Source organism: Rhinoderma darwinii, chromosome 6 (genome assembly GCF_050947455.1).
Source record: "Rhinoderma darwinii isolate aRhiDar2 chromosome 6, aRhiDar2.hap1, whole genome shotgun sequence".
In the NCBI taxonomy this organism is placed as follows: domain Eukaryota; kingdom Metazoa; phylum Chordata; class Amphibia; order Anura; family Rhinodermatidae; genus Rhinoderma; species Rhinoderma darwinii.
In genome coordinates this window covers 12,406,879-12,422,781 of record NC_134692.1, presented here as the reverse complement: position 1 = coordinate 12,422,781, position 15,903 = coordinate 12,406,879, and the positions used below count along the sequence as shown (strand labels likewise).

Below are 15,903 nucleotides of genomic sequence, written 5' to 3'. Positions count from 1 at the left end.
CCACAGCTCCAACTATCCTATAGATCTGCTTATCCTGATCTTCCTGGTTCATGTACAGAATGTCCCTACTGCATTGTACACTGCAGAGCGGTAGGATGGAAGAAACAGGAGGGATATTACTCTGGATGGCATTGCAATTGTACATGCCTTTCAGAGTCTGTGGAAAGCTGGGTGAAACCCAACATAAAGACTTATGAGCGCTGTCCTCTGCGTTTCCCTTTTTTCTTATATAGGGTGGTGCTTTTACAGGAAGAAGATTCTTCCCACCTCCCATCTTCTTATATGAGTTTTGTTCTTTCCGTACAGCTCCGGAGATGATAAAGGGAGAACCAGTTGGTCCAGCTGCCGATGTTTGGGGATTAGGAGTATTGAGCTATATCATGTGAGTAACAAATACAATGTGGGAGATGTATCCAAACTAATGCAACCAATCAGAAATCAGCATTCACATTTCAGAGGCTTTTGAAAATGAGAACAGGAACCTCATTGGTTGCTTTGAGCATTTGCTCCATTTTTCCCCCTGCACTAGTTTTGCTAAATCTTCCCCAAATGTATCTCGATTATAAATATCCAAATTCCACCGCAACGTCCTCAAATCAAGTCCCTCGATGACATCGGCCACACTGAACTAACAACTTATGTCCACAAAGTGCAGGTCACTATGATACGAACATTTTCAGCATATAAAATGTTTACACTAACCCCCTAAATCCTGAATCTTTTTTCTCCTCTACCCCCGAACGGTTGTACCCAGAGGAGAACTGAATGCATTGTAAGTGAACCTTAATGGGGAATTTAACTACATTAAAGTAAAATAATGTATATACATAACTTATCTTGTATTAATCCTGAGACAAAGATTGTAATATACTCCAGAGCTGCATTCACAATTCTTCTGGTTGTAGAAACAGTCAGGAAGGTTGTCATTAGACACACCCCTGGTAGTTTAGCGGAGCTGCTGTAATGCGGGGGGGGGGGGGGGGACAGCTAGTTTTCCCTACATCAGATTATAGTACCTCTATGCAGGCTCTAAACAAGCAGGAAATGCTGGGAGATTTCTGCCCTGAAGCCCGTAGAATTGTGACTGCAGCTTTGGACTATAATATAATAATACTAAAGATCACTGCCAACCAATGTGGCTGCAATTAAACTTGTTATTTTTACTAAAATGGCCACCGCAACTGATAAAAAAGTAGAAATATACCCCTCATATATCCAGCAGTAGTAATATACCTCTCATATATCCAGCAGTAGTAATATACCCCTCATATGTCCAGCAGTAGTAATATACCCCTCATATATCCAGCAGTAGTAATATACCTCTCATATATCCAGCAGTAGTAATATACCTCTCATATATCCAGCAGTAGTAATATACCTCTCATATATCCAGCAGTAGTAATATACCTCTCATATACCCAGCAGTAGTAATATACCTCTCATATATCCAGCAGTAGTAATATACCCCTCATATATCCAGCAGTAGTAATATACCCCTCATATATCCAGCAGTAGTAATATACCTCTCATATCCAGCAGTAGTAATATACCTCTCATATATCCAGCAGCAGTAATATACCCCTCATATATCCAGCAGTAGTAATATACCCCTCATATATCCAGCAGTAGTAATATACCTCTCATATATCCAGCAGTAGTAATATACCCCTCATATATCCAGCAGTAGTAATATACCTCTCATATATCCAGCAGCAGTAATATACCCCTCATATATCCAGCAGTAGTAATATACCCCTCATATATCCAGCAGTAGTAATATACCCCTCATATGTCCAGCAGTAGTAATATACCCCTCATATATCCAGCAGTAGTAATATACCCCTCATATACCCAGCAGTAGTAATATACCTCTCATATATCCAGCAGTAGTAATATACCCCTCATATATCCAGCAGTAGTAATATACCTCTCATATGTCCAGCAGTAGTAATATACCCCTCATATATCCAGCAGTAGTAATATACCTCTCATATATCCAGCAGTAGTAATATACCTCTCATATATCCAGCAGTAGTAATATACCCCTCATATATCCAGCAGTAGTAATATACCTCTCATATGTCCAGCAGTAGTAATATACCCCTCATATATCCAGCAGTAGTAATATACCTCTCATATATCCAGCAGTAGTAATATACCCCTCATATATCCAGCAGTAGTAATATACCCCTCATATATCCAGCAGTAGTAATATACCCCTCATATATCCAGCAGTAGTAATATACCTCTCATATATCCAGCAGTAGTAATATACCCCTCATATATCCAGCAGTAGTAATATACCTCTCATATATCCAGCAGTAGTAATATACCCCTCATATATCCAGCAGTAGTAATATACCCCTCATATATCCAGCAGTAGTAATATACCTCTCATATCCAGCAGTAGTAATATACCCCTCATATATCCAGCAGTAGTAATATACCTCTCATATATCCAGCAGTAGTAATATACCTCTCATATATCCATCAGTAGTAATATACCTCTCATATATCCAGCAGTAGTAATATACCTCTCATATATCCAGCAGTAGTAATATACCCCTCATATATCCAGCAGTAGTAATATACCTCTCATATACCCAGCAGTAGTAATATACCCCTCATATACCCAGCAGTAGTAATATACCCCTCATATATCCAGCAGTAGTAATATACCTCTCATATATCCAGCAGTAGTAATATACCTCTCATATGTCCAGCAGTAGTAATATACCCCTCATATATCCAGCAGTAGTAATATACCTCTCATATATCCAGCAGTAGTAATATACCTCTCATATATCCAGCAGTAGTAATATACCCCTCATATATCCAGCAGTAGTAATATACCTCTCATATATCCTGCAGTAGTAATATACCTCTCATATATCCAGCAGTAGTAACATACCTCTCATATATCCAGCAGTAGTAATATACCCCTCATATATCCAGCAGTAGTAATATACCCCTCATATATCCAGCAGTAGTAATATACCCCTCATATACCCAGCAGTAGTAATATACCTCTCATATATCCAGCAGTAGTAATATACCTCTCATATATCCAGCAGTAGTAATATACCCCTCATATACCCAGCAGTAGTAATATACCTCTCATATATCCAGCAGTAGTAATATACCCCTCATATACCCAGCAGTAGTAATATACCTCTCATATCCAGCAGTAGTAATATACCCCTCATATATCCAGCAGTAGTAATATACCCCTCATATACCCAGCAGTAGTAATATACCTCTCATATATCCAGCAGTAGTAATATACCCCTCATATACCCAGCAGTAGTAATATACCTCTCATATCCAGCAGTAGTAATATACCTCTCATATATCCAGCAGTAGTAATATACCCCTCATATATCCAGCAGTAGTAATATACCCCTCATATATCCAGCAGTAGTAATATACCCCTCATATATCCAGCAGTAGTAATATACCCCTCATATACCCAGCAGTAGTAATATACCTCTCATATACCCAGCAGTAGTAATATACCTCTCATATATCCAGCAGTAGTAATATACCCCTCATATATCCAGCAGTAGTAATATACCTCTCATATATCCAGCAGTAGTAATATACCTCTCATGTATCCAGCAGTAGTAATATACCTCTCATATATCCAGCAGTAGTAATATACCTCTCATATATCCAGCAGTAGTAATATACCCCTCATATATCCAGCAGTAGTAATATACCCCTCATATATCCAGCAGTAGTAATATACCCCTCATATACCCAGCAGTAGTAATATACCTCTCATATATCCAGCAGTAGTAATATACCCCTCATATATCCAGCAGTAGTAATATACCCCTCATATACCCAGCAGTAGTAATATACCTCTCATATATCCAGCAGTAGTAATATACCTCTCATATATCCAGCAGTAGTAATATACCCCTCATATATCCAGCAGTAGTAATATACCTCTCATATATCCAGCAGTAGTAATATACCTCTCATATATCCAGCAGTAGTAATATACCTCTCATATATCCAGCAGTAGTAATATACCCCTCATATATCCAGCAGTAGTAATATACCTCTCATATATCCAGCAGTAGTAATATACCTCTCATATATCCAGCAGTAGTAATATACACCTCATATACCCAGCAGTAGTAATATACCCCTCATATACCCAGCAGTAGTAATATACCCCTCATATACCCAGCAGTAGTAATATACCCCTCATATATCCAGCAGTAGTAATATACCCCTCATATATCCAGCAGTAGTAATATACCTCTCATATATCCAGCAGTAGTAATATACCTCTCATATATCCAGCAGTAGTAATATACCTCTCATATATCCAGCAGTAGTAATATACCCCTCATATATCCAGCAGTAGTAATATACCCCTCATATATCCAGCAGTAGTAATATACCCCTCATATATCCAGCAGTAGTAATATACCCCTCATATATCCAGCAGTAGTAATATACCCCTCATATATCCAGCAGTAGTAATATACCCCTCATATACCCAGCAGTAGTAATATACCCCTCATATATCCAGCAGTAGTAATATACCTCTCATATATCCAGCAGTAGTAATATACCTCTCATATACCCAGCAGTAGTAATATACCTCTCATATATCCAGCAGTAGTAATATACCTCTCATATATCCAGCAGTAGTAATATACCCCTCATATATCCAGCAGTAGTAATATACCCCTCATATATCCAGCAGTAGTAATATACCCCTCATATATCCAGCAGTAGTAATATACCCCTCATATATCCAGCAGTAGTAATATACCCCTCATATATCCAGCAGTAGTAATATACCCCTCATATATCCAGCAGTAGTAATATACCTCTCATATATCCAGCAGTAGTAATATACCTCTCATATATCCAGCAGTAGTAATATACCCCTCATATATCCAGCAGTAGTAATATACCCCTCATATATCCAGCAGTAGTAATATACCTCTCATATATCCAGCAGTAGTAATATACCCCTCATATATCCAGCAGTAGTAATATACCTCTCATATATCCAGCAGTAGTAATATACCTCTCATATATCCAGCAGTAGTAATATACCTCTCATACATCCAGCAGTAGTAATATACCTCTCATATACCCAGCAGTAGTAATATACCTCTCATATATCCAGCAGTAGTAATATACCTCTCATATATCCAGCAGTAGTAATATACCTCTCATATATCCAGCAGTAGTAATATACCTCTCATATATCCAGCAGTAGTAATATACCCCTCATATATCCAGCAGTAGTAATATACCTCTCATATATCCAGCAGTAGTAATATACCCCTCATATATCCAGCAGTAGTAATATACCCCTCATATATCCAGCAGTAGTAATATACCCCTCATATATCCAGCAGTAGTAATATACCTCTCATATATCCAGCAGTAGTAATATACCTCTCATATATCCAGCAGTAGTAATATACCCCTCATATACCCAGCAGTAGTAATATACCTCTCATATATCCAGCAGTAGTAATATACCCCTCATATATCCAGCAGTAGTAATATACCCCTCATATATCCAGCAGTAGTAATATACCCCTCATATACCCAGCAGTAGTAATATACCTCTCATATATCCAGCAGTAGTAATATACCTCTCATATATCCAGCAGTAGTAATATACCTCTCATATATCCAGCAGTAGTAATATACCTCTCATATATCCAGCAGTAGTAATATACCTCTCATATATCCAGCAGTAGTAATATACCCCTCATATATCCAGCAGTAGTAATATACCCCTCATATATCCAGCAGCAGTAATATACCTCTCATATATCCAGCAGTAGTAATATACCCCTCATATACCCAGCAGTAGTAATATACCTCTCATATATCCAGCAGTAGTAATATACCTCTCATATATCCAGCAGTAGTAATATACCTCTCATATATCCAGCAGTAGTAATATACCTCTCATATATCCAGCAGTAGTAATATACCCCTCATATATCCAGCAGTAGTAATATACCCCTCATATATCCAGCAGCAGTAATATACCCCTCATATATCCAGCAGTAGTAATATACCCCTCATATACCCAGCAGTAGTAATATACCTCTCATATATCCAGCAGTAGTAATATACCTCTCATATATCCAGCAGTAGTAATATACCTCTCATATATCCAGCAGTAGTAATATACCTCTCATATATCCAGCAGTAGTAATATACCTCTCATATATCCAGCAGTAGTAATATACCCCTCATATACCCAGCAGTAGTAATATACCTCTCATATATCCAGCAGTAGTAATATACCTCTCATATATCCAGCAGTAGTAATATACCTCTCATATATACAGCAGTAGTAATATACCTCTCATATATCCAGCAGTAGTAATATACCCCTCATATATCCAGCAGTAGTAATATACCTCTCATATATCCAGCAGTAGTAATATACCTCTCATATATCCAGCAGTAGTAATATACCCCTCATATATCCAGCAGTAGTAATATACCCCTCATATATCCAGCAGCAGTAATATACCTCTCATATATCCAGCAGTAGTAATATACCTCTCATATATCCAGCAGTAGTAATATACCCCTCATATATCCAGCAGTAGTAATATACCCCTCATATATCCAGCAGTAGTAATATACCCCTCATATATCCAGCAGTAGTAATATACCCCTCATATATCCAGCAGTAGTAATATACCTCTCATATATCCAGCAGTAGTAATATACCTCTCATATACCTAGCAGTAGTAATATACCTCTCATATATCCAGCAGTAGTAATATACCCCTCATATATCCAGCAGTAGTAATATACCCCTCATATATCCAGCAGTAGTAATATACCTCTCATATATCCAGCAGTAGTAATATACCCCTCATATATCCAGCAGTAGTAATATACCTCTCATATACCCAGCAGTAGTAATATACCCCTCATATATCCAGCAGTAGTAATATACCTCTCATATATCCAGCAGTAGTAATATACCCCTCATATATCCAGCAGTAGTAATATACCCCTCATATACCCAGCAGTAGTAATATACCCCTCATATACCCAGCAGTAGTAATATACCTCTCATATATCCAGCAGTAGTAATATACCCCTCATATATCCAGCAGTAGTAATATACCCCTCATATATCCAGCAGTAGTAATATACCTCTCATATATCCAGCAGTAGTAATATACCTCTCATATATCCAGCAGTAGTAATATACCCCTCATATATCCAGCAGTAGTAATATACCCCTCATATATCCAGCAGTAGTAATATACCTCTCATATATCCAGCAGTAGTAATATACCTCTCATATATCCAGCAGTAGTAATATACCTCTCATATATCCAGCAGTAGTAATATACCTCTCATATATGCAGCAGTAGTAATATACCCCTCATATATCCAGCAGTAGTAATATACCCCTCATATATCCAGCAGTAGTAATATACCCCTCATATATCCAGCAGTAGTAATATACCTCTCATATATCCAGCAGTAGTAATATACCCCTCATATATCCAGCAGTAGTAATATACCCCTCATATACCCAGCAGTAGTAATATACCTCTCATATATCCAGCAGTAGTAATATACCCCTCATATATCCAGCAGTAGTAATATACCCCTCATATATCCAGCAGTAGTAATATACCCCTCATATATCCAGCAGTAGTAATATACCCCTCATATATCCAGCAGTAGTAATATACCCCTCATATATCCAGCAGTAGTAATATACCTCTCATATATCCAGCAGTAGTAATATACCTCTCATATATCCAGCAGTAGTAATATACCCCTCATATATCCAGCAGTAGTAATATACCCCTCATATATCCAGCAGTAGTAATATACCTCTCATATATCCAGCAGTAGTAATATACCCCTCATATATCCAGCAGTAGTAATATACCCCTCATATACCCAGCAGTAGTAATATACCTCTCATATATCCAGCAGTAGTAATATACCCCTCATATACCCAGCAGTAGTAATATACCTCTCATATATCCAGCAGTAGTAATATACCCCTCATATACCCAGCAGTAGTAATATACCTCTCATATATCCAGCAGTAGTAATATACCTCTCATATATCCAGCAGTAGTAATATACCTCTCATATATCCAGCAGTAGTAATATACCCCTCATATATCCAGCAGTAGTAATATACCCCTCATATATCCAGCAGTAGTAATATACCCCTCATATATCCAGCAGTAGTAATATACCCCTCATATATCCAGCAGTAGTAATATACCCCTCATATATCCAGCAGTAGTAATATACCCCTCATATATCCAGCAGTAGTAATATACCTCTCATATATCCAGCAGTAGTAATATACCCCTCATATATCCAGCAGTAGTAATATACCTCTCATATATCCAGCAGTAGTAATATACCTCTCATATATCCAGCAGTAGTAATATACCTCTCATATATCCAGCAGTAGTAATATACCTCTCATATATCCAGCAGTAGTAATATACCTCTCATATACCCAGCAGTAGTAATATACCTCTCATATATCCAGCAGTAGTAATATACCCCTCATATATCCAGCAGTAGTAATATACCCCTCATATATCCAGCAGTAGTAATATACCTCTCATATATCCAGCAGTAGTAATATACCCCTCATATATCCAGCAGTAGTAATATACCCCTCATATATCCAGCAGTAGTAATATACCCCTCATATATCCAGCAGTAGTAATATACCCCTCATATATCCAGCAGTAGTAATATACCCCTCATATATCCAGCAGTAGTAATATACCCCTCATATATCCAGCAGCAGTAATATACCTCTCATATATCCAGCAGTAGTAATATACCCCTCATATACCCAGCAGTAGTAATATACCCCTCATATATCCAGCAGTAGTAATATACCCCTCATATATCCAGCAGTAGTAATATACCTCTCATATACTCAGCAGTAGTAATATACCCCTCATATATCCAGCAGTAGTAATATACCCCTCATATATCCAGCAGTAGTAATATACCTCTCATATATCCAGCAGTAGTAATATACCCCTCATATATCCAGCAGTAGTAATATACCTCTCATATATCCAGCAGTAGTAATATACCTCTCATATATCCAGCAGTAGTAATATACCTCTCATATATCCAGCAGTAGTAATATACCCCTCATATATCCAGCAGCAGTAATATACCCCTCATATATCCAGCAGTAGTAATATACCCCTCATATATCCAGCAGTAGTAATATACCCCTCATATACCCAGCAGTAGTAATATACCTCTCATATATCCAGCAGTAGTAATATACCCCTCATATATCCAGCAGTAGTAATATACCCCTCATATACCCAGCAGTAGTAATATACCTCTCATATATCCAGCAGCAGTAATATACCTCTCATATATCCAGCAGTAGTAATATACCCCTCATATACCCAGCAGTAGTAATATACCCCTCATATATCCAGCAGTAGTAATATACCCCTCATATATCCAGCAGTAGTAATATACCCCTCATATATCCAGCAGTAGTAATATACCTCTCATATATCCAGCAGTAGTAATATACCCCTCATATATCCAGCAGTAGTAATATACCCCTCATATATCCAGCAGTAGTAATATACCCCTCATATATCCAGCAGTAGTAATATACCTCTCATATATCCAGCAGTAGTAATATACCTCTCATATATCCAGCAGTAGTAATATACCTCTCATATATCCAGCAGTAGTAATATACCTCTCATATATCCAGCAGTAGTAATATACCTCTCATATATCCAGCAGTAGTAATATACCTCTCATATATCCAGCAGTAGTAATATACCTCTTATATATCCAGCAGTAGTAATATACCTCTCATATATCCAGCAGTAGTAATATACCCCTCATATACCCAGCAGTAGTAATATACCTCTCATATATCCAGCAGTAGTAATATACCTCTCATATATCCAGCAGTAGTAATATACCTCTCATATATGCAGCAGTAGTAATATACCCCTCATATATCCAGCAGTAGTAATATACCCCTCATATATCCAGCAGTAGTAATATACCTCTCATATATCCAGCAGTAGTAATATACCCCTCATATATCCAGCAGTAGTAATATACCTCTCATATATCCAGCAGTAGTAATATACCCCTCATATACCCAGCAGTAGTAATATACCTCTCATATATCCAGCAGTAGTAATATACCTCTCATATACCCAGCAGCAGTAATATACCTCTCATATATCCAGCAGCAGTAATATACCTCTCATATACCCAGCAGCAGTAATATACCCCTCATATATCCAGCAGTAGTAATATACCTCTCATATACCCAGCAGTAGTAATATACCCCTCATATACCCAGCAGTAGTAATATACCTCTCATATATCCAGCAGTAGTAATATACCTCTCATATACCCAGCAGCAGTAATATACCCCTCATATACCCAGCAGTAGTAATATACCCCTCATATATCCAGCAGTAGTAATATACCCCTCATATATCCATCAGTAGTAATATACCTCTCATATATCCAGCAGTAGTAATATACCTCTCATATATCCAGCAGTAGTAATATACCCCTCATATATACAGCAGTAGTAATATACCTCTCATATACCCAGCAGTAGTAATATACCCCTCATATATCCAGCAGTAGTAATATACCTCTCATATATCCAGCAGTAGTAATATACCCCTCATATATACAGCAGTAGTAATATACCTCTCATATACCCAGCAGTAGTAATATACCCCTCATATATCCAGCAGTAGTAATATACCCCTCATATATCCAGCAGTAGTAATATACCCCTCATATATCCAGCAGTAGTAATATACCTCTCATATATCCAGCAGTAGTAATATACCCCTCATATATCCAGCAGTAGTAATATACCTCTCATATATCCAGCAGTAGTAATATACCCCTCATATATCCAGCAGCAGTAATATACCCCTCATATATCCAGCAGTAGTAATATACCCCTCATATATCCAGCAGTAGTAATATACGTCTCATATATCCAGCAGTAGTAATATACCCCTCATATATCTAGCAGTAGTAATATACCTCTCATATATCCAGCAGTAGTAATATACCCCTCATATATCCAGCAGTAGTAATATACCCCTCATATATCCAGCAGTAGTAATATACCCCTCATATATCCAGCAGTAGTAATATACCCCTCATATATCTAGCAGTAGTAATATACCTCTCATATATCCAGCAGTAGTAATATACCCCTCATATATCTAGCAGTAGTAATATACCTCTCATATATCCAGCAGTAGTAATATACCCCTCATATATCTAGCAGTAGTAATATACCTCTCATATATCCAGCAGTAGTAATATACCCCTCATATATCCAGCAGTAGTAATATACCCCTCATATATCCAGCAGTAGTAATATACCCCTCATATATCCAGCAGTAGTAATATACCCCTCATATATCCAGCAGTAGTAATATACCCCTCATATATCCAGCAGTAGTAATATACCCCTCATATATCCAGCAGTAGTAATATACCTCTCATATATCCAGCAGTAGTAATATACCCCTCATATATCCAGCAGTAGTAATATACGTCTCATATATCCAGCAGTAGTAATATACCCCTCATATATCTAGCAGTAGTAATATACCTCTCATATATCCAGCAGTAGTAATATACCTCTCATATATCCAGCAGTAGTAATATACCTCTTATATATCCAGCAGTAGTAATATACCCCTCATATATCCAGCAGTAGTAATATACCCCTCATATATCCAGCAGTAGTAATATACCCCTCATATATCCAGCAGTAGTAATATACCTCTCATATATCCAGCAGTAGTAATATACCCCTCATATATCCAGCAGTAGTAATATACCTCTCATATATACAGCAGTAGTAATATACCTCTCATATATCCAGCAGTAGTAATATACCCCTCATATATCCAGCAGTAGTAATATACCCCTCATATATCCAGCAGTAGTAATATACCTCTCATATATCCAGCAGTAGTAATATACCCCTCATATACCCAGCAGTAGTAATATACCTCTCATATATCCAGCAGTAGTAATATACCTCTCATATATCCAGCAGTAGTAATATACCTCTCATATATCCAGCAGTAGTAATATACCCATCATATATCCAGCAGTAGTAATATACCCCTCATATATCCAGCAGTAGTAATATACCCCTCATATATCCAGCAGTAGTAATATACCCCTCATATATCCAGCTGTAGTAATATACCCCTCATATATCCAGCAGTAGTAATATACCTCTCATATATCCAGCAGTAGTAATATACCCCTCATATATCCAGCAGTAGTAATATACCTCTCATATATCCAGCAGCAGTAATATACCCCTCATATATCCAGCAGTAGTAATATACCTCTCATATATCCAGCAGTAGTAATATACCCCTCATATATCCAGCAGTAGTAATATACCCCTCATATATCCAGCAGTAGTAATATACCTCTCATATATCCAGCAGTAGTAATATACCCCTCATATATCCAGCAGTAGTAATATACCTCTCATATATCCAGCAGTAGTAATATACCCCTCATATATCCAGCAGTAGTAATATACCCCTCATATATCCAGCAGTAGTAATATACCTCTCATATCCAGCAGTAGTAATATACCCCTCATATATCCAGCAGTAGTAATATACCTCTCATATATCCAGCAGTAGTAATATACCTCTCATATATCCAGCAGTAGTAATATACCTCTCATATATCCAGCAGTAGTAATATACCCCTCATATATCCAGCAGTAGTAATATACCTCTCATATATCCAGCAGTAGTAATATACCTCTCATATGTCCAGCAGTAGTAATATACCCCTCATATATCCAGCAGTAGTAATATACCCCTCATATATCCAGCAGTAGTAATATACCTCTCATATATCCAGCAGTAGTAATATACCTCTCATATATCCAGCAGTAGTAATATACCTCTCATATATCCAGCAGTAGTAATATACCTCTCATATATCCAGCAGTAGTAATATACCTCTCATATATCCAGCAGTAGTAATATACCTCTCATATACCCAGCAGTAGTAATATACCTCTCATATCCAGCAGTAGTAATATACCCCTCATATATCCAGCAGTAGTAATATACCCCTCATATATCCAGCAGTAGTAATATACCTCTCATATCCAGCAGTAGTAATATACCCCTCATATATCCAGCAGTAGTAATATACCTCTCATATATCCAGCAGTAGTAATATACCCCTCATATATCCAGCAGTAGTAATATACCTCTCATATACCCAGCAGTAGTAATATACCCCTCATATATCCAGCAGTAGTAATATACCCCTCATATACCCAGCAGTAGTAATATACCTCTCATATCCAGCAGTAGTAATATACCCCTCATATATCCAGCAGTAGTAATATACCCCTCATATATCCAGCAGTAGTAATATACCTCTCATATATCCAGCAGTAGTAATACACCTCTCATATACCCAGCAGTAGTAATACACCTCTCATATATCCAGCAGTAGTAATATACCTCTCATATATCCAGCAGTAGTAATATACCTCTCATATATCCAGCAGTAGTAATATACCTCTCATATATCCAGCAGTAGTAATATACCTCTCATATATCCAGCAGTAGTAATATACCCCTCATATATCCAGCAGCAGTAATATACCTCTCATATATCCAGCAGTAGTAATATACCCCTCATATATCCAGCAGTAGTAATATACCTCTCATATATCCAGCAGCAGTAATATACCTCTCATATATCCAGCAGTAGTAATATACCCCTCATATATCCAGCAGTAGTAATATACCTCTCATATATCCAGCAGTAGTAATACACCTCTCATATACCCAGCAGTAGTAATATACCTCTCATATATCCAGCAGTAGTAATATACCTCTCATATATCCAGCAGTAGTAATATACCTCTCATATATCCAGCAGTAGTAATATACCCCTCATATATCCAGCAGTAGTAATATACCCCTCATATATCCAGCAGCAGTAATATACCCCTCATATATCCAGCAGTAGTAATATACCCCTCATATATCCAGCAGTAGTAATATACCCCTCATATATCCAGCAGTAGTAATATACCTCTCATATATCCAGCAGTAGTAATATACCTCTCATATACCCAGCAGTAGTAATATACCTCTCATATATCCAGCAGTAGTAATATACCTCTCATATATCCAGCAGTAGTAATATACCTCTCATATATCCAGCAGTAGTAATATACCTCTCATATATCCAGCAGCAGTAATATACCCCTCATATATCCAGCAGTAGTAATATACCTCTCATATATCCAGCAGTAGTAATATACCTCTCATATATCCAGCAGTAGTAATATACCCCTCATATATCCAGCAGTAGTAATATACCTCTCATATATCCAGCAGTAGTAATATACCTCTCATATATCCAGCCGTAGTAATATACCCCTCATATGTCCAGCAGTAGTAATATACCTCTCATATATCCAGCAGTAGTAATATACCTCTTATATATCCAGCAGTAGTAATATACCTCTCATATATCCAGCAGTAGTAATATACCTCTCATATATCCAGCAGTAGTCATATACCCCTCATATATCCAGCAGTAGTAATATACCCCTCATATACCCAGCAGTAGTAATATACCTCTCATATATCCAGCAGTAGTAATATACCTCTCATATATCCAGCAGTAGTAATATACCTCTCATATATCCAGCAGTAGTAATATACCTCTCATATACCCAGCAGTAGTAATATACCTCTCATATACCCAGCAGTAGTAATATACCCCTCATATATCCAGCAGTAGTAATATACCTCTCATATATCCAGCAGCAGTAATATACCTCTCATATATCCAGCAGTAGTAATATACCTCTCATATATCCAGCAGTAGTAATATACCTCTCATATATCCAGCAGTAGTAATATACCTCTCATATATCCAGCAGTAGTAATATACCTCTCATATACCCAGCAGTAGTAATATACCTCTCATATACCCAGCAGTAGTAATATACCTCTCATATATCCAGCAGTAGTAATATACCTCTCATATATCCAGCAGTAGTAATATACCTCTTATATATCCAGCAGTAGTAATATACCTCTCATATATCCAGCAGTAGTAATATACCTCTCATATACCCAGCAGTAGTAATATACCTCTCATATATCCAGCAGTAGTAATATACCCCTCATATATCCAGCAGTAGTAATATACCCCTCATATATCCAGCAGTAGTAATATACCCCTCATATATCCAGCAGTAGTAATATACCCCTCATATATCCAGCAGTAGTAATATACCTCTCATATATCCAGCAGTAGTAATATACCTCTCATATATCCAGCAGTAGTAATATACCCCTCATTTACCCAGCAGTAGTAATATACCCCTCATATATCCAGCAGTAGTAATATACCTCTCATATATCCAGCAGTAGTAATATACCTCTCATATATCCAGCAGTAGTAATATACCTCTCATATATCCAGCAGTAGTAATATACCTCTCATATATCCAGCAGCAGTAATATACCTCTCATATACCCAGCAGTAGTAATATACCCCTCATATATCCAGCAGTAGTAATATACCTCTCATATATCCAGCAGCAGTAATATACCTCTCATATATCCAGCAGTAGTAATATACCTCTCATATATCCAGCAGTAGTAATATACCTCTCATATATCCAGCAGTAGTAATATACCTCTCATATATCCAGCAGTAGTAATATACCTCTCATATACCCAGCAGTAGTAATATACCTCTCATATATCCAGCAGTAGTAATATACCTCTCATATATCCAGCAGTAGTAATATACCTCTCATATATC

General features: G+C 37.1%; 1 protein-coding gene across 1 annotated transcript in view; it reads left to right on the top strand.

The window, feature by feature from the left end:
* Positions 1–386, top strand: part of SPEG (striated muscle enriched protein kinase) — a 151,977-nt gene extending 151,591 nt beyond the window's left edge. Inside the window, exon 41 of the mRNA XM_075829143.1 lies at positions 307–386. Coding sequence (XP_075685258.1) covers positions 307–386 — 80 coding nt within the window. The remainder of the gene's footprint in view (positions 1–306) is intronic.
* Positions 387–15,903: the final 15,517 nt, after the last annotated feature.